Here is a 23,622-nt window from a genome sequence, read left to right on the forward strand (position 1 = left end):
TATAATATCAAAGAACACCACCATTCGCAGGTAGAGCAGTGGGTGAAACCATTCACTTCAGAAAATGGTAGCTATTATTAAGGTTTTCTAACATTATGTGTTGTCGAATTCATAAAAATATTTACTGCCATTGTAGTAAGGTTGGCAACACGAGAGGTCTTCAGACTTACCTTTTTTATATTATTTTCCTTGAAATAACAAATAGTGGATTTTGAGTGCTTCTCCCCTATTTGAAAAGTTGGTCTGCCTGCTCTTCAGTCTGACAGAGATGTTCTGAGAGCAGGTTCGTGTCCCTTTCCTCTGTGCATAAAAACTGTTTAAAACTGTATAACACAATAGTGACTTTTGAAAACTGGTTCCTATATCCCCAAAGTCATTAGAGAATGTGACTATGTATATATTTATGTTGCTGTTAATGTATTTAATGCCTATTTCGGCAAGTTAATCATGGTTTAGCTAGCCATGTTAATGAGGAGCTTACTAGCACCTTCAGTCAGTGCACTGTAATGTCACTAGCTATTGCTAGCAGGTGATTTATTGGTAATGCAAGGCTTCTTTAATGAAATATTAAGTGAATGTTTATTTTCTTACTAACTTTAAAAGGTTTATTTAAAAAGAGTTGTACTTGTGCTGTGTATTTATGGATTGATGTCACTTCACATTGAGGGCATGTATCATTACTCTTGCTCCTATCTAAGAGATATCTTGTGTCCTATCTAACCAGTTAAAGTGTGGCTGTGATCATCCTGTCAATGCCTGTCATCACTGTTTGATATATTTTACTGCAGATAAAAAACCAAGTCAACCTGAAGTGTGGGTGTCCATGGGCCTTTCTTCTGGGTGGTTATATGAAGTTGGTTACAGATATCCATCACCCAATTTGTATGATATGTTATGAAATACAATTCGTATCATATGTAACAAATTTGCAAAATGTACAATATGTTATGAATTTGCGAAAACCTGTAGGTTACCAGATCTCCAGTGCTCCACCACAGCCCGGTTCGACCTGTGCCTCCTCCAAGGGCTAGGCCTCCAGTAGGTTTCCCCAGCCTGGTTCATCCTGTGCCTCCTCCAAGGACCAGGCCTCCTGTATGTCTCCCCAGCTTGGTGAGCCCTGTGTTAGCTCCACGCACCAGGCTGCCCATACGTCTCCTCCCTCCAGTGATGATCCATGGCACGAAGCCTCCAGTGATGATCCATGGCAAGAAGCCTCCAGTGATGATCCATGACACGAAGCCTCCAGTGATGATCCATGGCCTCCAGTCCGGAGCCTCCAGTGACGAGGGTCCCCAGTCCGAGGCCCACAGCAAGGGTCCCCAGTCCAGGGCCCACAGCGAGGGTCCCCAGTACGGGGCCAGCAACGAGGGTCCCCAGTCCGGGGCCCGCAACGAGGGTCCACAGTCCGGGGCCCCCAACAAAGGTCCACAGTCCGCGGCCCGCAGAGAGGTTCCACGCACCAGAGGCGTGACCAAAGTGGGGTGAGCCAGAGGTGGAGCGGGGTCTACGTCCCGCACCAGAGCCGCCACCATGGATAGATGCCCACCGGACCCTCCCCTATAGGTTCAGGTTTTGCGGCCGGAGTCTGCACCTTTGGGGGTACTGTCACGCCCTGATCTTAGAGAGCCTTTTATGTCTCTATTTGATTTGGTCAGGATGTGATTTGGGTGGGCATTCTATGTTCTGTTTTCTATGTTTTTCTATTTCTATGTTTTGGCCACCTCCTTTTGACCACAACACAAATACAGTACAAAGGGATGGGTAAGTTAATGTCGTAACTGAATTGGTAGTCAATCCAAATGTTGCTTTTCTCTGATCCTTGTTAATGGAATCAATATAGGGGGAATCAAAATGTCATAAGAGTATGATTAGAATGTGAATCAAGTGTTCAATCTCTTTGATCATTGTTCATGGAATCAAAACCATCACCTTTGAAGGTGGAAAACAGGAGAGGGATGTTAAAATATGTCTCCTTTTTTTATTGTTGATAATAATATATTGCTATTGTATGCATTGCACAGATTTTGTTTGCTTTTTGCATCCCTAAATGCAACGGAAAGGATGAAACATTCCTAAAGTATTAACATTAAATACTTACTGTATATGACTGTATCTTTTTGACATTTAACAGACACTCGTATCCAGAGCAACTTACAGAAGCAATTAGGGTTAAGCTCCTTGCTCATGGGCAATGACAGATATTTTGCAGTCGGCTCTGGGATTTGAAACGGTGGCCTTTCGGTTACTGGCCCAGCGCTCTTAACCGCTAGGCTACCTAGCGACCATGGGCAGACAAACTACATTTGTTTCATTGTAGTTCATATTTGTGTTGTGTCCAGTGTCATTTCTCCACACAGACTGATAGGGGGTGGATGGGACCTAGGTTGTGACTCAGACTCCAGAGAGGAGAGAGCTCCTTCTACCACCGCCACCATGACATTGCTTTTGGCACATTTTCCATTTCTTTGTTATTTTTTTCCTTCAAACCCGTGAGAGGACTTTCAGTCAAATCTCAGTGTGTTCTTTCCTCCTCTCCCCCTGCTTGATTCGAGCCCATTACACTGCAAACTAACTGGCCAGGGGCTGACATTTTTTCAACGGCAATAGCACGAACACTATCTCCTCAGAAATAGGCTTGTGACAGAGCAGTGGTTGCTATGCACATGCTGTTGGCGAGGACAGGGGTATGACAGACTCTCCCATTTAAGAAGTGCCTGATCTTTCTTTCTCCGTCCTGGTATGGTTTATCTGTAACCTATCCCCGTTCAGACACTTCACTATTGCATTGTTCAAATAACACCTTAACTTGAACTTGGAAGCGGTAAAGTCTTCCAATATTCCAATATAATTATAAATGAACCAAGCTTGAAGCTGAGCTAAGACGTCCCACAATCTGGTCTTTGTTAGAATTCTCAAAAATGTTCTTCCCTGTTGTCCATAGGGAAGATAATACAAGGCATAGAAATGCATAAGGATATGATAAAAGGCTTGTTACTATACTGTATAAATCAATCCTGAAAACGCATTGATGTCATATCACACCATTTTAACAAAGCTTCCCTTCCACATTTGTTTTTAGCATTGTGCTAAATTCCCCCTAACACACACCCTCTTGTGTCTTAATGTTTTAATGTCAGACTGTAGCCATCAGTCTTATAGGTTGTTTTCAATAAAACGTCACAATACATTCGATTTGGCTGCTAAAACCATTGACATCTATCTATGTGCAGTTTTCAAGGGATTGATACATTTTCTAACTATTTGGTTGAAATATTATCAACTATTATGCGTAGTCATAAAAACACATTTCTGATATTCCATGCAAAACAATTGCACACATTTAGCTCTATCAGAGTTGTACAGCAAGTAACTGAATGCTCATCATCATCAGTAAACATCAATTGATCATGTAATTTCAGATATGTGAAGGTGCCTATCCATTTGGCATATAGCTAGCTAAGCAAACAACATAATTTAGAGCTCGACATCTGCAAGTCCTCGTCCAAACAATATTTGGATTTCGTCATATAGTTTACCCCCTGAAAGTTTGCTTGATAACTAGACATATTGACGTGATCTGTTATTAGCTAGCTAGCCAATTTGTCGTGGTCCATCAATCAATGTAGCCTATATCATATTTCTGTCAGAAGCAATCATAATTAAACACTCTTAAAAACAATGTTGAAAAGTGGATCATGTTGGCTAACTTCGCTCGGTAGGCCTACATTGGTTGGAGATACAAGTACATTAGTTCTACTTATATGTTTAGCCAGCCAGCTATACAACGTTTCTACCGGTTCCTTGCAAAGTAAACATGATCAACTAACTGTAGCCTACATTGGCAAATGTGCCCTTCTGCTGCTTGAAAGGCAGAGCCCACAAAATATGGGAAATTAACTTCAACCACTCATACTTGTCAGGTATAGTTTAATTTGATTTTATATCACTCAAATATCCAATTCATGGTGGCCAATATTGAGAGATATCTTGAGGATACCCTATGTATCTGAAATGACATGATTGACGTTTACTGATCATGAAAAGCATGCAGTTACTTGCTGTATAACTCTGATGATAGTGATAAATGTGTGCATTTGTTTTTGTATGTAATAATCTGGAATGTGTATGTCTGACTATGCTTTTCAAGCAGTGATGATATTACAACCAAATAGTTAACATTTATTTAACAATCCCTTGAAAACAGCACACAGTTCTACACTTTACACCACGTGTCAAACTCATTTCAAGGAAGGCCAAGTGTCTGTGGGTTTTCGTTCCACCCTTGTACTTGATTTATGAATTAAGGTCACTAATTAGTAAGGAACTCCCTCACCTGGTTGTCTAGGTCTTAATTAATAGGAAAAAACAAAAACCTTCAGACACTCAGCCCTCCGTGGAATGAGTTTGACACGCATGCTCGACACCTATTGTGACACTTGATCCAAGCGTTCTGGACTCACAACGACAGTCAAGCACCCAACCTAACTGGCTAACGTTGGCTAGCTACTTCCAAAAACAAAGAGAGAACACCTCACCCTGATCATTTTACTCGCCCTAGCAGAGCTAGTTAGGGTTTTTTATGTTATCCAGAGCATTGGTGACTAACTGCTGCAGGCAACATTTTAATTACGCTTTTTTTTGCGACGTTTACTGACACCGGCCATATTCACTGGATATGTAAATGCATCAGATATTCTGCGCTCTGGCACACTGAGACGAGAGTGCTCTGAAATCGGAGTAGATAACCAGAGTGAATTTACGAACATGCCCTAAGAAATCTAAATGGTGAGGGGAGGCAAACACGTGAGGTTTCAAATGTGTTGGTCTATGAATACCAAGGAAGGAAACAGCACCGACATCATAGTCAGGAATATAATCTATACAACACTGTAAATGGTCATTAGCTAAAGATATTTTTGCTAGAAAAGACTTGGGTCATGGAAGTCGATGGGAATTTTTCTAATATAAAGTCAGAGTGGTAGCCATTAAACACACCAAAGAGCTGATGCAATTAAAGAACAATAGAGAAAAGGAGATGATGAGCAAGCTTGACAGTTTTCTAAAGAAAGATAATCTATCTGAAGAGTCTGTGTTCAGGTCTTTACAACTAGAATTAGAACAGATTTACACAGATCTTACACAGATCTGGCAAAGGGCGCCTTTGTAAGGTCAAGAGCCAAATGGATTGAAGAGGGGGGAAAAACACTAGTTACTTTTTTGCACATGAAAAGAGAAACTACAAAAGAAAATCTATAACTGCACTCAAAATTAACAATGTTTTATGCAAAGATCCCATTACAATATCATCATTTGTCAATTTGTTTTATGAAAACCTTTACAGCTCTCAATTTCATGAAGACGGTTGTGAAAGCTACATTTCCCACATTCAGAATTGTGTCCCTGTAATTGAGGATGATTTCCACTCAGTTTGCGATTCACCTGTGTCAATTGAACAAATTAGAGAGGCTCTGAATTCAATGAAAAAAGGGAAATCAGCTGGCCCTGATGGCCTGTCAGTTGAATTCTATACACAGTTTTGGGAGTTACTAGAAGACCCGATGTTCAATATGTTTCAAGATTGCATTAAAAAAGGGGAAATGGTCTCCACTATGAAACAGGGCCTTATTTCACTGATTCCGAAGCCTGATAAAGACCCTTCTCTCATTGACAATTTGATACCAATTACTTTATTAAATACTGATTACAAATTGATTGCTCTGCTTTATGCCAAAAGATTAAAGAAAGGAATAGATACCATTATAAATGAGACTCAAACAGGATTTATGAAGGGCCGTCACATAAGCTCTAACACTCGTTTAGTCTTGGACCTTATAGATTATTCAGATGCAATTGACTCAGATGCGGTTGTCCTATTTCTGGACTTCTGTAAAGCCTTTGACACAATTGAACATGAATTTCTCTTTAAAAAAATATTCCTGTAAAGGACTGTGTTAAATATTTAGGAATACATCTGTCAAAAAAACACTTAGTCAGACAACACTTGAATTTCTCTCCTAAAATTAAGAGAACTAAAAATATATTTAATAATTGGCTACAAAGAGATTTCTATACTTGGGAGAGTACTTCTGTCCAAGGCAGAGGGACTGTCTCGTTTTGTGTACCCCTCATTATCGTTATGTGTAAATCCAGCTACTTGTAAAGAGATCAATAAAACCTTTCTTGACTTCATCTGGAAAAATAAGTCTCACAAACTAAAAAAAGATGTCCTTTCTAACCAAAGAGCTGAAGGCGGTCTAGAAGTGTTGGACTTTGTTGACATACATAACACTTTCAAGATAAACTGGTTGAAAAATTATTTGCTCGATACTGATTCAATATGGTATTTCATTCCAAATAATGTGTTTAATAAATTGGGAGGTCTTCAATTTTTACAGAAATGTTTACTGAAATGTAATTATATTCCTGAAAGATTACCAGCTAAATTGGCTAGGTTTCACCAACAAGCTTTACTGGCCTGGAAAATGTGTTTCCTGCACAATGTTTCCCCTCATAAAGCTCTTTTGTGGAATAATTCAGACATAACTGTAAGGAATAAGTCATTGTTCTACCCCAGCTGGCATGAGAGGAATATTGACTTTGTCCTTGATATTATTTTGACAACAAGGGTAATATTCTCACATATGAACAATTTATAACATTGAAAGAGTTTCCAATACCTTTCAGAGAGTTTATTTCTGTGATCAAAGCCGTGGCCAGTGGTCTAACTACACTTATGAAAAGTCATCTTAATTTTGGGAATGATCACAAAGTTTATCCAGAACTCAGATTCTATCTCTTTTTGATTTTTAAATTGATTTTTAAATTGTTTATACCTTCCGGAAACCTACCTCACCCACGGAATCGCTATTATTTTTAATCTTTTAGAACACACTCAAGAACCTCCAGACGCGAACCAGCTAACTAGCTACAAGCTATTTAGTCATTGTTAGTTTTTTTTTTACCTGGATAACACTCGCCAGTCCAGCTTCCCTGCCCATCCACCGCTGCCCCCTGGACACTGATCTCTTGGCTACATAGCTGATGCACGCTGGACTGTCCATTAATCACGGTACTCCATTCTGCTTGTTTGTTTTATCTGTCGGCCCCGTTGCCTAGTAAACGCCATTTTACCTGCTGTTTGTTGTGCTAGCTGACTAGCTGTTGCTGTCTCACCTACTGTTTTAGCTAGCTTTCCCAATTCAACACCTGTGATTACTGTATGCCTCGCTGTATGTCTCTCTCACATGTCAATATGCCTTGTATACTGTTGTTCAGGTTAGTGATCATTGTTTTAGTTCACAATGGAGCCCCTAGTTCCACTCTTCATACCCCTGTTATCTCCTTCGTCCCACCTCCCACACATGCGGTGACCTCACCCATTACAACCAGCATGTCCAGAGATACAACCTCTCTCATCATCACCCAGTGCCTGGGCTTACCTCCGCTGTACCCGCACCCCACCATACCCCTGTCTGCGCATTATGCCCTGAATATATTCTACCATGCCCAGAAACCTGCTCCTCTTATTCTCTGTCCCCAACGCTCTAGGCGACCAGTTTTGATAGCCTTCAGCCGCACCCTCATACTACTCCTTCTCTGCTCCGCGGGTGATGTGGAGGTAAAACCAGGCCCTGCATGTCCCCAGGCACCCTAATTTGTGATCGAAAAAGCTTTGGTTTCATGCATGTCAACATCAGAAGCCTCCTCCCTAAGTTTGTTTTACTCACTGCTCTAGCACACTCTGCTAACCCTGATGTCCTTGCCGTGTCTGAATCCTGGCTCAGGAAGGCCACCAAAAATTCAGAGATTTCCATTCCCAACTATAACATCTTCCGTCAAGATAGAACTGCCAAAGGGGGAGGAGTTGCAGTCTACTGCAGAGATAGCCTGCAAAGTAATGTCATACTTTCCAGGTCCATAAACAAACAGTTCGAACTACTAATTTTGAAAATTACTCTCTCCAGAAATAAGTCTCTCACTGTTGCCGCCTGCTACCGACCCCCCTCAGCTCCCAGCTGTGCCCTGGACACCATTTGTGAATTGATTGCCCCCCATCTAGCTTCAGAGTTTGTTCTGTTAGGCGACCTAAACTGGCAGTCCTACAATCTATGCTAGATGCCCTCAATCTCACACAAATCATCAAGGAACCCACCAGGTACAACCCTAACTCAGTAAACAAGGGTACCCTCATAGACGTCATCCTGACCAACTGGCCCTCCAAATACACCTCCGCTGTCTTCAACCAGGATCTCAGCGATCACTGCCTCATTGCCTGTATCCGCCACGGAGCCGCAGTCAAACGACCACCTCTCATCACTGTCAAACGCTCCCTAAAACACTTCTGTGAGCAGGCCTTTCTAATCGACCGGGCCCGGGTATCCTGGAAGGACATTGACCTCATCTCGTCAGTTGAGGATGCCTGGTCATTCTTTAAAAGTAACTTCCTCACCATTTTAGATAAGCATGCTCCGTTCAAAAAATGCAGAACTAAGAACAGATACAGCCCTTGGTTCACTCCAGACCTGACTGCCCTCGACCAGCACAAAAACATCCTGTGGCGGACTGCAATAGCATCGAACAGTCCCCGCGATATGCAACTGTTCAGGGAAGTCAGGAACCAATACACACAGTCAGTCAGGAAAACTAAGGCCAGCTACTTCAGGCAGAAGTTTGCATCCTGTAGCTCCAACTCCAAAAAGTTCTGGGACACTGTGAAGTCCATGGAGAACAAGAGCACCTCCTCCCAGCTGCCCACCGCACTAAGGCTAGGTAACACGGTCACCACCGATAAATCCATGATTATCGAAAACTTCAATAAGCATTTCTCAACGGCTGGCCATGCCTTCCACCTGGCTACTCCAACCTCGGCCAACAGCTCCGCCCCCCCGCAGCTCCTCGCCCAAGCCTCTCCAGGTTCTCCTTTACCCAAATCCAGATAGCAGATGTTCTGAAAGAGCTGCAAAACCTGAACCCGTACAAATCAGCTGGGCTTGACAATCTGGACCCTCTATTTCTGAAACTATCCGCCGCCATTGTCGCAACCCCTATTACCAGCCTGTTCAACCTCTCTTTCATATCGTCTGAGATCCCGAAGGATTGGAAAGCTGCCACAGTCATCCCCCTCTTCAAAGGGGGAGACACCCTGGACCCAAACTGTTACAGACCTATATCCATCCTGCCCTGTCCTGCCTATCTAAGGTCTTCGAAAGCCAAGTCAACAAACAGGTCACTGACCATCTCGAATCCCACCGTACCTTCTCCGCTGTGCAATCTGGTTTCCGAGCCGGTCACGGGTGCACCTCAGCCACACTCAAGGTATTAAACGATATCATAACCGCCATCGATAAAAGACAGTACTGTGCAGCCGTCTTCATCGACCTTGCCAAGGCCTTCGACTCTGTCAATCACCATATTCTTATCGGCAGACTCAGTAGCCTCGGTTTTTCAGATGACTGCCTTGCCTGGTTCACCAATTACTTTGCAGACAGAGTTCAGTGTGTCAAATCGGAGGGCATGCTGTCCGGTCCTCTGGCAGTCTCTATGGGGGTGCCACAGGGTTCAATTCTCGGGCCGACTCTTTTCTCTGTATATATCAATGATGTTGCTCTTGCTGCGGGCGATTCCCTGATCCACCTCTACGCAGACGACACCATTCTATATACTTTCGGCCCGTCATTGGACACTGTGCTATCTAACCTCCAAACGAGCTTCAATGCCATACAACACTCCTTCCGTGGCCTCCAACTGCTCTTAAACGCTAGTAAAACCAAATGCATGCTTTTCAACCGATCGCTGCCTGCACCCGCATGCCCGACTAGCATCACCACCCTGGATGGTTCCGACCTTGAATATGTGGACATCTATAAGTACCTAGGTGTCTGGCTCGACTGCAAACTCTCCTTCCAGACTCATATCAAACATCTCCAATCGAAAATCAAATCAAGAATCGGCTTTCTATTCCGCAACAAAGCCTCCTTCACTCATGCTGCCAAGCTTACCCTAGTAAAACTGACTATCCTACTGATCCTCGACTTCGGCGATGTCATCTACAAAATGGCTTCCAACACTCTACTCAGCAAACTGGATGCAGTCTATCACAGTGCCATCCGTTTTGTCACTAAAGCACCTTATACCACCCACCACTGCGACTTGTATGCTCTAGTCGGCTGGCCCTCGCTACATATTCGTCGCCAGACCCACTGGCTCCAGGTCATCTACAAGTCCATGCTAGGTAAAGCTCCGCCTTATCTCAGTTCACTGGTCACGATGGCAACACACATCCGTAGCACGCGCTCCAGCAGGTGTATCTCACTGATCACCCCTAAAGCCAACACCTCATTTGGCCGCCTTTCGTTCCAGCACTCTGCTGCCTGTGACTGGAACGAATTGCAAAAATCGCTGAAGTTGGAGACTTTTATCTCCCTCACCAACTTCAAACATCAGCTATCTGAGCAGCTAACCGATCGCTGCTGCTGTACATAGTCTATTGGTAAATAGCCCACCCATTTTCACCTACCTCATTCCCATACTGTTTTTATACTGTTTTTATTTATTTACTTTTCTGCTCTTTTGCACACCAATATCTCTACCTGTACATGACCATCTGATCATTTATCACTCCAGTGCTAATCTGCAAAATTGTAATTATTCACCTACCTCATGCCTTTTGCACACATTGTATATAGACTCCCCTTTTTTTCTACTGTGTTATTGACTTGTTAATTGTTTACTCCATGTGTAACTCTGTGTTGTCTGTTCACACTGCTATGCTTTATCTTGGCCAGGTCGCAGTTGCAAATGAGAACTTGTTCTCAACTAGCCTACCTGGTTAAATAAAGGTGAAATTAAAAAAATAAAAAAAGATTGGAAGGTGTGGGCTTACTTGAGAAATCTTGTTGTAATAAATATATAATACAAATTCTTCATTCACAAAACCAACTTACACCGAGAGGAAAGTTTTTCTGGAACATGCTTATTCCTGACATTGTCTGGAAAAATGCATGGTTAAGACCTTACAAATACTGTATACCAAACAAAGTTAATGAAGTGCACTTCAACATTTTGCATAAGATATATCCATGTAATTCTATGATGTCCAAATTTGTGGCTATTGATGATATCTGCGTTTTCTGTGAAAAAGAAGGTGAGAATCTGTCTCACTTGTTCTTTGAATGTAAATTTGTGTCCGAATTTTGGGAAAACCTTGCATAGTACTTATTTACCATTATGAACACTGCCTATAATTTTAACATAAAATATATAATATGTTACTATTGCAATGATAACATAACCACTGAAATTATTGTTAATTTTTTTATTCTTGTTGCCAAATACTTTATACACAAAAAAAAATCCAAAATTCTATACATAAATTACCAATTTTTCTGATTTAATTTAATTATCTTATTAAAACACTAACCCTAGTGAATAACAAAAATAATAACATCTTCATGAATCATTATAATAAGATATTTACAGAGTGAACATAATTGCACTTAAATTGTTTCTTTTTTGTATCTTATTTATATGTTTTGTATGTTTGAGCATTGTTAATACCTGTGTTTGGTTTGCTAGACATGTTTTTTTTAACCTTTATTTAAGTCAGTTAAGAACAAATTCTTATTTTCAATGACGGCCTTGGAACAGTGGGTTAACTGCCTGTTCAGGAGCAGAATGACAGATTTGCACCTTGTCAGCTCCAGGGTTTGAACTTGAAACCTTCCAGTGACTAGTCCAACACTCTAACCACTAGGCTACCCTGCTGCCGTTTGATGTAGCAATGTAAGTTGATTCTTGTATTATGAATAATAAAAAATTCAAAAATAATAAAAATAGTAATAATAAAAAACAACTGCTGTAACAAAACATTTTTAAAATAAAATAAAAACACTGTAAATGGTCACTAGAGTATTCATTTTTGTTATTTATTTTTATTTATTTTTTATTCATAATACAAAAATCTACTTACATTGCTACATCAAACATGTCTAACAAACCAAACACGGGTATTAACAATACTCAAACATACAAAAAATCTAAGTAAAATAATGAGTAAAATAATAAAATAATACAAAAATAAACTATTTAAGTGCAATTATATTCACTCTGAAAAGATCTTATTATATCACTAGAGTATTCATAGGTTGCACCTCCATCACTCTGTCACGTCATGCCATTGTTATGAACATTCTCAAGCTGCTCTTGGCCATAGTGGTTCCCAAAATGTGTGATAAGCCCAGCCATTCTAAACGGAGGCTAATGACTTTTGTCATCTAAATTACACTATATATTGGCCTGTAAATACAATGACGTTGCTAAAGTAGGCAAATATTTAGTAGGAAACAACTTGCCATCATTATGTCATCAAATTTCCTTTAGACAGATGACAATGTTGTCATCAGCTAGCAAAGTTTGTCAGAACTAGCTAAGAAAGCGAACGCTAGCTACCTGAAATTCGGTTGTCTCCCCTCAGTCTTAGCTAGCTAACTAACGTCATACAGCATCTAAAGTCAATCTGGCAACATCAAAATTATGCATATGGTTTCGTTTCCAATTGTAGTATTTGCCTACTTTTGAAATGTCATTCTATCTCCAAGCCACTGTAATGGACTTTTGATTAAATATTCATTAGCACTCATTGATAACGCATTGTGTAGACTGCTCAGCTGGGCATTAGTCCTAAAACAAATGTTTTAAACAATATTGTGACGAAATGTGCAACTCATGAATAGGATGACACTCTGTCCTGTCTTTGTGTTCATACAGGTGGTGACTTGGTCTCCATTTCATACCACTTGGTTACCAAAGAATGCTTCAGAACCAGCGAACTTAAAATAGCCTACTTTCTTAAAAGTTACAGAATAGTTGCTTTGAGAAAGGAATATACTGCTACTACCTTGCAGTCGAATCAAGGTGCATGCAACCAACAACAAACTGGATATGCAAGAGAAATTCAGCCACTCTTTGGAGGAAAATTACAGTTGAATATAAAGTGCTTTTTTGACAGCTAACCTAAGAGATGGCTGCCACCCAATGCTGGATGCCTGATGCCTAAACTTTGACAACTATGTCATGTCTATTTGATGGAACAGTGATTCGTGTACATGGAAAGACTTTAAAACAGAAGCGATTACCACCTTGCCTAGACCTATAAACCATCAAGCTCTATGATGAAACTGGCTCTCATGAGGACCGCCACAGGAAAGGAAGACCCAGAGTTACCTCTGCTGCAGAGTAAGTTCATTAGAGTTAACTGCACCTCAGATTGCAGCCCAAATAAATGCTTCATAGAGTTCAAGTAACAGACACATCTCAACATCAACTGTTCAGACGAAACTGAGTGAATCAGGCCTTCATGGTCGAATTGCTGCAAAGAAACCACTACTAAAGGACACAAATAATAAGAAGAGACTTGCTTGGGCCAAGAAACATGAGCAATGGACATTAGACCGGTGGAAATCTGTCCTTTAGTCTGATTAGTCCAAATTTGATATTTATGGTTCCAACGCGGTGTCTTTGTGAGACTTAATATTCTTTGCATGTGTGGTTCCCACAGTGAAGCATGGAGGAGAAGGTGTGATGGTGTGGGGGTGCTTTGCTGGTGACACTGTCAGGGATTTATTTAGAATTCAAGGCACAATTAGCCAGCATTGCTGCAGCGATACGCCTTCCCATCTGGTTTGCACTTAGAGGGCCTATGATTTGTTTTTCAACAGGATAATGACCCAATACATCTCCAGAATGTGTAAGGGCTATTTGACCAATAAGGAGAGTGATGGAGTGCTGCATCAGATGACCTGGCCTCCACAATCACCCCACCTCAACCCAATTGAGATGGTTTGGGATGAGTTGGACCGCAGAGTGAAGGAAAAGCAGCCAACAAGTGCTGAGCATATGTGTGAACTCCTTCAAGACTATTGGAAAAGCATTCCAGGTGGAGCTGGTTGAGAGAATACCAAGAGTGTGCAAAGCTGTCATCAAGGCAAAGGGTGGCTTCTTTGAAGAATCTCAAATATAAAATAAAGATTGATTTGGTTACTACATAATTCCATATGTGTAATTTCATAGTTTTGATGTATTCACTATTATTCTACAATGTATAAAATAGTGAAAATAAAGAAAAACCCTGAAATTAGTAGGTGTGTCCAAACTTTTGACTGGTACTGTATACACAGTTGAAGTCGGAAGTTTACATACATTAGGTTGGAGTCATTAAAACTTGTTTTTTAACCACTCCATACATTTCTTGTTGACAAACTATAGTTTTGGCAAGTCGGTTAGGACATCTACTTTGTGCATGACACAAGACAGATTATTTCACTTATAATTCACTGTATCACAATTCCAGTGGGTCAAAAAGTTACATACACTAAGTTGACTGTGCCTTTAAACAGCTTGGAAAATTCCAGAAAATGATGGCATGGCTTTAGAAGCTTCTGATAGGCTAATTAACATAATTTGAGTCAATTGGAGGTCTACCTGCGAATGTATTTCAAGGCCTACCTTCAAACTCAGTGACACTTTGCTTGACATCATGGGAAAATCAAAAGAAATCAACCAAAAAATTGTAGACCCCACAAGTCTGGTTCATCCTTGGGAGCAATTTCCAAATGCCTGAAGGTACCACATTCTTCCGTACAAACTTCCAGTACGCAAGTATAAACCCCATGGGACCATGCAGCCTTCATACCACTCAGGAAGGAGATGCATTCTATCTCCTAGAGATGAACGTACTTTGGTGCGAAAAGTGTAAATCAATCCAAGAACAACAGCAAAGGACCTTGTGAAGTTGCTGGAGGAAACAGGTACAAAAGTATCTATATATCCATAGTAAAACGAGTCCTATATCAACATAACCTGAAAGGCTGCTCAGCAAGGAAGAAGCTACTGCTCCAAAACCGCCATAAAAAAGCCAGACTACAGTTTACAACTGCACATGGGGACAAAGATCATACTTTTTGGAAAAATGTAATCTGGTCTCATGAAACAACAATATAACTGTTTGGCCATAATGACCATCCTTTTGTTTGGAGGAAAAAGTGGGATGCTTGCAATCCGAAGAACTCCATCCCTACCGTGAAGCATGGAGGTGGCAGCATCATGTTGTGGGGGTGCTTTGCTGCAGGAGGGACTGGTGCACTTCACAAAAAAGATGGCTTCATGAGGACGGAAAATTATGTGGATATATTGAAGCAACATCTCAAGACATCAGTCAAGATGTTAAAGCTTGGTTGCAAATGGGTCATCCAAATGGACAATGACCCCAAGCATACTTACAAAGTTGTTCAAAATAGCTTAAGGACAACAAAGTCAAGTTATTGGAGTGGCCATCACAAAGCTCCTGACCTCGATCCTATGGAAAATTTGTGTGCAGAACTGAAAAAGTGTGTGTGAGCAAGGAGGCCTACAACCTGACTTAGTTACACCAGTTCTGTCAGGAGGAATGGGCCAAAATTCACCCAACTTATTGTGGGAAGCTTGTGTAAGGCTACCCGAAACGTTTGACCCAAGTTAAACAATCTAATGGCAATGCTACTAAATCTAATTGAGAGTATGTAAACTTCTGACCCACTGGGAATGTGATGAAAGAAATTAAAGCAGAAAAAAAATCACTCTCTCTGCTTTTGTCTCGTTCTTTCTGCTTCATGTGGACGTTCTTCCTCGGGCATTTCAGCTGCTTCATCCCTTTGATCTTCGTTGCGGCTCATCCTACCGGGTTTTGGTGCGTGGCAGCACCTATTCTCCCTCAGGATGTTGAAAAGGTTTGGCATGGGCCCTCAAATAGCGATTTATAGCTGACCCATTGAGAGCATCTGGACTGGCACCTCTTGGTATGGCAACAGCACCGCCCTCGATCGCACGGCGCTACAGAGGCTGGTGCGGGCAGCCAAGGAACATCACCGGAAGGCCTGGTAAATTGTTAAAGACTCCAGCCACCCAAGCCATAGACTGTTCTTTCTGCTTCCGCACGGCATTTGGTGTCAAGTCTCACACCAACAGGCTCCTGAACATCTTCTATCCCCAAGCCATAACACTGCTAGATATCTAACAGAATGGCTACACAGACTATTTGAGTTGTATTTATATTTTTGCACAGTCTCTATGCACACTCACAGGACTCTACACACTCACTGACACTCCAACACACACATAACATGCAGACACTAATACTGACTCTACACTCACGCACGCACACACAAACACATACAATCATTATTTATGCTGCAGTTTATCTAGTTGCTGCTGCTACTCTGTTTATCATATACCCTGATGTCTAGTCACCCTACACCTATCTACCTCTATCACTCCAGTATCCATGGACATTGTAAATATAGTATTGGAACTAACTCTGTTTATAGCTTCTTACTTTCTCGTGTTCTTATTTCTTGTGTGTTTTTGTTCTACCTTGTGTTATTTTTAGTGCTACGTTGATATTGATTAATGCTTTGTTGGGTATGGAGCTTGCAAGAAAGGCATTTCACTGTACTTGTGCACGTGAAATTAAAACTTTACAATTTATAAGGTAATGACTCAGGACATTGGTTATAAAATTAACGCTTCTTTTAGTAATAAAACGTGTTCACGTTACATTTTACCACTCTAGATTCTACAAAACTATAAAGAAAGTTGCTAGCGAAAGCCAGGCTAATCACTTGTCACTTGTTCATAAGTGGAGCGTTCTCACTTCCACTTCCTGTCACAAAGCATTCTGGTACTTGCAGTCAATAGCGTAATCCAATACTATCCAATGCAACAGAAATGTACATAGTGCTCTCAATCTCCATCACATGAATTCTAATACAATTAGTAAATTGTGCATAGAGTTGTACGGTTTGTTTAAACTCAGCTTAGTTCTGCTATCGTGGATTTGCCCTCATGCTGTCTTCATCTATCTGGATGAAAGCATTTTGACATGCTGGAACATTGGTACAAACGACATCATCGTCCTCAGCAGTTGGTTGTTGATGAAGACGACAGATTTCATGATGAGTGGAGCAAGGTGTCATATAGCCCAGGGACTCTGTCCATTCTATGAAATCTAATTACATGGTCCTACATTCTTCTCTCAGTCCCATATTACAAAGACATTGCCTGGCCACAAAGCACCTGCCAAGGCCACAAAGCACTTGTCAAACTTGATGTATTCTCTGACGCCCTGATCAAAATATTTTCCAGATCCGTATATTGTGTCCTTGGTAATGAAACCAGTCAATTACTGGCAAAGAGATCTTTATTAGAAATACACTGATGATTCAGACTTCAGTAAACAAGTGAGTCAGGGTTCACTTCAATATCTACCAAAAACACACAGAAAACGAAGGGCTATTTTTGTATAACTGTTGCTCATCCAAAACGACGAAGCACTCTTCCCATTCAGCCCGACAGTTTAAACATTCATTGCATTTGATCAAAACTAACAAGGGAACAAACAAACATACACACACTTCTCACCTGCTGGTGTCAGCGGAGGTGATGGCAATGAGTGGCGGGGTGCGTAGAGCCAGTGTGGTCGGTCGTGGTGGGAACATGACCGTGTCTGGTTCAGGTTTGTAGTTGCAGTAGTACTGCTCAGCCTGCCTGAAGGCCAGAGGGGGCAGCTGGATGGTGCGACAGGACAGCCTCCGGACCAGAAAGGTTTCCATATAGGAGACGGGCCCCAGCTCTGGAGAGTCTGACAAATCATCTGATACCTGGGACAGAGGCGAGGAGAGACAGGTGTTTAGGGAGAGATATAGAGAGAGCAGAGAGAAAGAACCTACCCACTGGTCAAAAACTGGTTGAATCAATGCTGTTTCCACTTAATTTCAACAACTAAAATTCAATGTGATGGCGTTGAATCAACGTGGTAAACTGATTGGATTTGCAAAAAGTCATCAACGTAAGGGAATTTTGTATTTTTTTCACCCAACTTTTAACCTAAATCCATTGACATGGTGAAATGTTTTGTTGATTTCATGTTGATTTCACAAATCAAAACTAGATGTGGATCTGACATCCATGCCCACTGTGTATGTACTTCCATTAGTTCTTATCGATCCATTCAAATTAATTGAGGCCCTCAATTCAAACTATTTACAGTTGCACTGTAGTGCCGTCATGTAAAGCTCTACCGGTCAGGAGTGTTTTCAACCTATAGACGATCACACAACCCTGTCCATACCAAAGAATAGAATTGGCAGAATACGAGAGGCGCCACCCGGTGTTCCACCCGGGCGAGCCTGTCGGGCCGGCTGAGGCATGGGTACTGGACAAGCCGGCTGTGGCATAGAAGCCCGATGAACCGGCATAGGCATGGGAGCCTGGAAAACCTGATCAAGCGTGGGAGCCTGATGATCCAGCTGAGGGGTGAAAGCCCGACGATCCCACTGAGGCGTGGGAGCCCGACAATTCAACTGAGGGGTAAAAGCCCGACGATTCAGCTGAGGGGTGAACACCCGACGATTCAGCTAAGGCATGAGAGCCTGATGGGCCGCCTGAAGCATGACGTGGGGTGGGAACCTGCCGAGCCCATCGAGGCAAGAAGACCTCTCGAGCCAGCTAAGGCTTGTAAGACCAACGAGCTAGCTGAGGCACCCCAGATTCCCTCTATGATGGCACCCGGACCTGACATCACCAACCAAAACAAACACCCAAACCCCTGATGTTTATTTTAGTGTTATCATCATTCTGTAAGGATCGATGGTGGTAAACAAGAAACAGATACAGGGAGAACATTTATTTTGTTTATTTTATTTTTTTACCTTTATTTATCTAGGCAAGTCAGTTAAGAACAAATTCTTATTTTTAATGACGGCCTAGGAACAGTGGGTTAACTGCCTGTTCAGGGGCAGAACAACAGATTTGTACCTTGTCAGCTCGGGGGTTTGAACTTGCAACCTTCCGGTTACTACCACTAGGCTACCCTGAGCAACAGACATGAAACAGGAAAGGACTGGACAGGGGAGAAAATAACAACATCAATGCTGACACAGGGAACAAATGGGGGAGCAGACAGTTATAGACGGGGCAATCAACAAAGTCCAGGTGAGTCCAATGAGTGTTGCTGCGTGTAATGATGGTGTACATAATGAAAGACAGGCAGGGAGAACGGGAGCAGGCGTGACACTTCACAGCAAAAACCAAGCCATGAGTTCGAAGGAAAAATGTCAGTAGAGCTCTGAGACAGGATTGTGTCGAGGCACGGGTCTGGCAAATGATTCCAAAAAAGTTCTGCAGCATGGAAGGTCCCCAAGAACACAGTGGTCTCCATCATTCTTAAATGGAAGAAGTTTGGAACCACCAAAACTCTTCCTAGAACACGATGCTCCAGTCTGACAGAGCTCCAGAGTTCCTCTGTGGAGATGGCCACTCTACCACAAGGGCCTGATTGTTTGGTTTGGTGGAGTTCTACAGAGATGGTTGTCCTTCTGGAAGGTTCACCCATCTCCACAGAGGAACTCTGGAGCTCTGTCAAGGTGACCATCGGGTTCTTGGTTACCTCCCTGACCAAGGCCCTTCTCTTTCGATTGATCAGTTTGGCCAGGCGGCCAGCTTTAGGAAGAGTCTTGGTGGTTCCAAACTTCTTCCATTTAAGAATGATGGAGGCCACTGTGTTCTTGGGGACCTTCAATGCTGCAGAAATGTTTTGGTATAATTCCCCAGATCTGTGCCCCGACACAATCCTGTCTCGGCGCTGTACGTAATATTCCTTCAACCTCATGGCTTGGTTTTTGCTCTGGCATGCACTGTGCACTGTCAACAGTGGGACCATATATAGACAGGTGTGTGCCTTTCCAAATCATGTCCAATCAATTGAATTCTCAAGGATGATCAATGGAAACAAGATGCACCAGTTATTGGGTATTGTGTGTAGATGGATGTGGACAATGTTTTATTTAATCCATTTCAGAAAAAGGTTGTAACGTAACAAAATGTGAAATAGTCTGAATACTTTCCGAATGCGCTAAAAGACTCAAATTCCTTTCAATCTTTTACCCAGATTTTAGCAGAGATGCAAAGTTGCATATTTAGTTTCTTTAAAGAAATAACCACCAGTCAGGAGGATACAGACAGCTCAAGATGTATACAGATGTGCAGCTAAATAAACATATTTTTTCACATAGAATTAAGGATAATGATTATGTCTAGATTGCAGGAGAAGGCTGTTTCAGGTGTTTGAAAAATGACCATTTTGTTATTCATTTATAAAAGGCCTATTTTGTTTGAGTATAGAAGGCGATGTGTAGGAACTAGAATATTTCAGTAATATTTCTGCCTTGGGGCAGATCCCATGGGATGATGCAGCACACTCTTTATGCCGGTAAACCTATTATTTGCCGTGTTACATAGCCCTATTCGGATGGGAGTCGTATTACTAGAGGCGTTGGTTATGTAATTATCCAAGCATGTGCATTATTCCACTGGACGATTCCAAACTTCCCCCTGTAATTGTTTCTTTTAAATCAATTGATTTATGATGTGAAAGCCTGTAGGGTAGGTTTTTATTCCAGGTTGTTAAGGTATTTCAAAATCATGTCTAGACGATAATAGGCGACACTGATAACTCATGCTTGGCTGCCAGTCTATAGGTGTCCCCATAATATTTACATTCAGGAATTGTGATCCTAATCATTATGTTAGCGATCCAAGGTAGGTCAAATCCCATCAAATAAAACGTTATTTGTCACATGCACCGAATACAACAAGTGTAGACCTTACCGTGAGATGCTTACTTACAAGCCCTTAACCGACAGTGCAGTTCAAGAAGAGTTAAGAAAATATTTACCAAATAAGCAAATGTAAAAAATTATAAAAAGTGTACACAATAAAATAACTATAATGAGGCTATATACGGGGGGGGTGGGGGGTACCGGTACTGCTTAAAGCGGATGTTGCCTGTTACCCATGGCTTCTGGTTAGTATATGTACTGTATGTATGGTCACTGTGGGGACGACGTCGTCGATGCACTTATTGATGAAGCCGATGACTGAGGTGGTATGCTCCTCAATACCATTGGATGAATCCCAGAACATATTCCAGTCTGTGCTAGCAAAACAGTCCTGTGGAGTAGCATAGCGTCATCTGACCGCTTCTGTATTAAGTGAGTCACTGGTACTTCTTGCTTTAGTTTTTGCTTGTACGCAGGAATCGCGAAGATAGAATTATGGTCAGATTTGCCAAATGGAGAGCGAGGGAGAGCTTTGTATGCATCTCTGTGTGTGGAGTAAAGGTGGTCTAGAGTTGTTTTCCCTCTGGTTGCACATGTGACATGCTGGTAAAAATTTGATAAAACTAATTTAAGTTTGCCTGCATTAAAGTCCCCGGCCACTAGAAGCCGCTTCTGGATGAGCATTTTCTTGTTTGCTTATGACCTTATAGAGTTGGTTGAGTGCGGTCTTAGTGCCAGCATCGGTTTGTGGTGGTAAATAGACGGCTACGAATAATATAGATGAGAAATCTCTTAGTAGATAGTGTGGTCTACAGCTTATCATATGATACACTACCTCAGGCGAGCAATACCTCGAGACTTCTTTAATATTAGACATCACGCACCAGCTGTTATTACAAATAGACACACACCCCCACCGCTCGTCTTACCAGACGTAGCTTCTTCTCTGTACTGCCGGTGCATGGAAAATCTCGCCAGCTCTATGTTATCCATGTCATCTCTCAGCCACGACTCGGTGAAACATAAGATTTTTAATGTCCCGTTGGATAATCTTAATCGTAGGTCATCAATTGTATTTTCCAATGATTGCACATTAGCCAGTAGAACGGATGGCAGTGGGAGTTGACTCGCTCGCCTACGGATTCTCAGAAGCCCGACCTTCGCCCCCTTTTCCTCCGTCATTTCTTCACGCAAATGACAGGGATTTGGCCCTGTTCCGGGGAAAGCAGTATATCCTTCTCGTCGGACTGGTGGTTTGGTTAGCTAAGCTAGCAGGTCTGTTTGTTTGATTACTAAGGCAACTACTGTCATGCACCCCAAAATCTGACGGGGCACAAAGTAAATGAGGATTGCTGGGGAGTGGGCCGGTGGGGTGCTAGGCTAGAAAACAAACCCCACATGAAACTGCTTTTTTCCTGCAATCTAGAGCCATATGTTAAATGCTTAATTCTATATAAAAAATATGTTTATTTTTCTCCATATCTAAGCATACCTCTTGAGCTGTCTGTATCCTCCTTACTGTTGTTTATTTAAATTTTATAAACTAAATATGCTCTTTTGCATCTCTGGTAAAAGATTGAAAGGAATGTGATACTTTTTCAGTACATTTAGTATGTGCTTGATTTTCTAAATTCTACCAATCTTGCCAGCAGGTATGCCAGATAAATGAGCACATTTCTAGCAAATGTGTTAAATTGTAGCCGTAGTATAAGCAGGATAATTAACTCGGGCTCTATGCTTTTTCTGGAGAAAAAAATGATGCAACTCCGTGGAAGGTCAGTGCCACTCCGCTATGCGTCGTGGCACACACATTCCACGTCGCGCATTATTTTCCAAAGAACGCATAGCCCCACATTGATTATGTTGCCTTACATGTTGCCTTGTGGAAGCACAGCACAGTAAGGTCTCTGACGTCTTGTCGTCCTAAGTGGACACTCGTGATGCGAGGTATCATTGGAAGGTTCATTCCTCAACCTCTCAATCCTCAACCATTCCTCATTCCTCTTTTTGAAGTGAATTTGTACTTTATGTTCAGATCCACTCGTTGTTCGGCTGGGTAGTTTGATCAAATACGACAGACAACCCAAAGAGTTCCGATACCTTTTAACAAAATACATGAAATCAAATCAGGACTACAGATCCCAAGCAGTAATATTTTCAATTTGATAATATTCAGGTACAATATTTGAGAGAATTATTTTTTAATCTCACAGCCTATAAGACAGAGACACTGTATGGAGAACATACAGTGTCTCTATTTTGCTCAGGATTGTCATTTCCTTACCTGCTGCCTGGATTACAGCCCTTGAAGCATCCCTCTCCTCTCAGAGCAGGAGGAAGGGGCAGAAGGAGGGAAAAGGAGGGGGCAAGAGTGCGAGAGAAAAACTGACAGAAATATAGACAAGAGAGAGAGGAAGAGGAAAACAGGATCCCCTTTAACAAACAGAATATTTAATAAAGTTGTTTTTTTTCTCCTCCTTGGCCTTTAGCCAGATCATAGTCCTCTCTTCGTGGACACGTGGCCTTGTGTTTATTATGCTCCCTTCAGGGAAGATTCTGTAAGAAATGTTCATTGAAAAGGGAGGTGTAACTTAAAAAAAAAAAAAAATGTTTTTACATTTATTGACTTATAATACAAACATTTGTGGCCTTTATCAGAATGCTGCCTCTAATGTGTACTTCAAACTAAATGGAAGAATGACAATTCAATCCATTTTAATCCCACGTTGTAACACAACAATTTGTGGAAAATGTAAAGGGGTGTAAATACTTTTATGAAGGCCATGTATTTTACCTTACAATCGCTGGAGACAAAGGTGAAACCAGTCATATGGCAGCAAACTGAAGCATATCAACATTCCCACAGTAAAGTTGATGAAATTCTCTGTCATTATGGAGAATTCTACAGCCTTTTACTTTGCAGAGATGGGCAGAGATGGGCATTCCCAAATGTCTTAATTATAAGCTAACATGG

At 41.6% G+C, this 23,622-nt stretch overlaps 1 protein-coding gene across 1 annotated transcript in view; it reads right to left on the reverse strand.

Annotated features, from left to right (window-relative positions):
* Positions 1-17,331: 17,331 nt before the first annotated feature.
* The window catches only part of LOC118358124 (cAMP-specific 3',5'-cyclic phosphodiesterase 4D-like), a 53,650-nt gene continuing 47,359 nt past the window's right edge, over positions 17,332-23,622 (reverse strand). Inside the window, exon 3 of the mRNA XM_035735603.1 lies at positions 17,332-17,690. Coding sequence (XP_035591496.1) covers positions 17,448-17,690 — 243 coding nt within the window. The 3' untranslated portion in view covers positions 17,332-17,447. The remainder of the gene's footprint in view (positions 17,691-23,622) is intronic.

The sequence above is a fragment of the Oncorhynchus keta genome, chromosome 25 (assembly GCF_023373465.1).
Source record: "Oncorhynchus keta strain PuntledgeMale-10-30-2019 chromosome 25, Oket_V2, whole genome shotgun sequence".
In the NCBI taxonomy this organism is placed as follows: domain Eukaryota; kingdom Metazoa; phylum Chordata; class Actinopteri; order Salmoniformes; family Salmonidae; genus Oncorhynchus; species Oncorhynchus keta.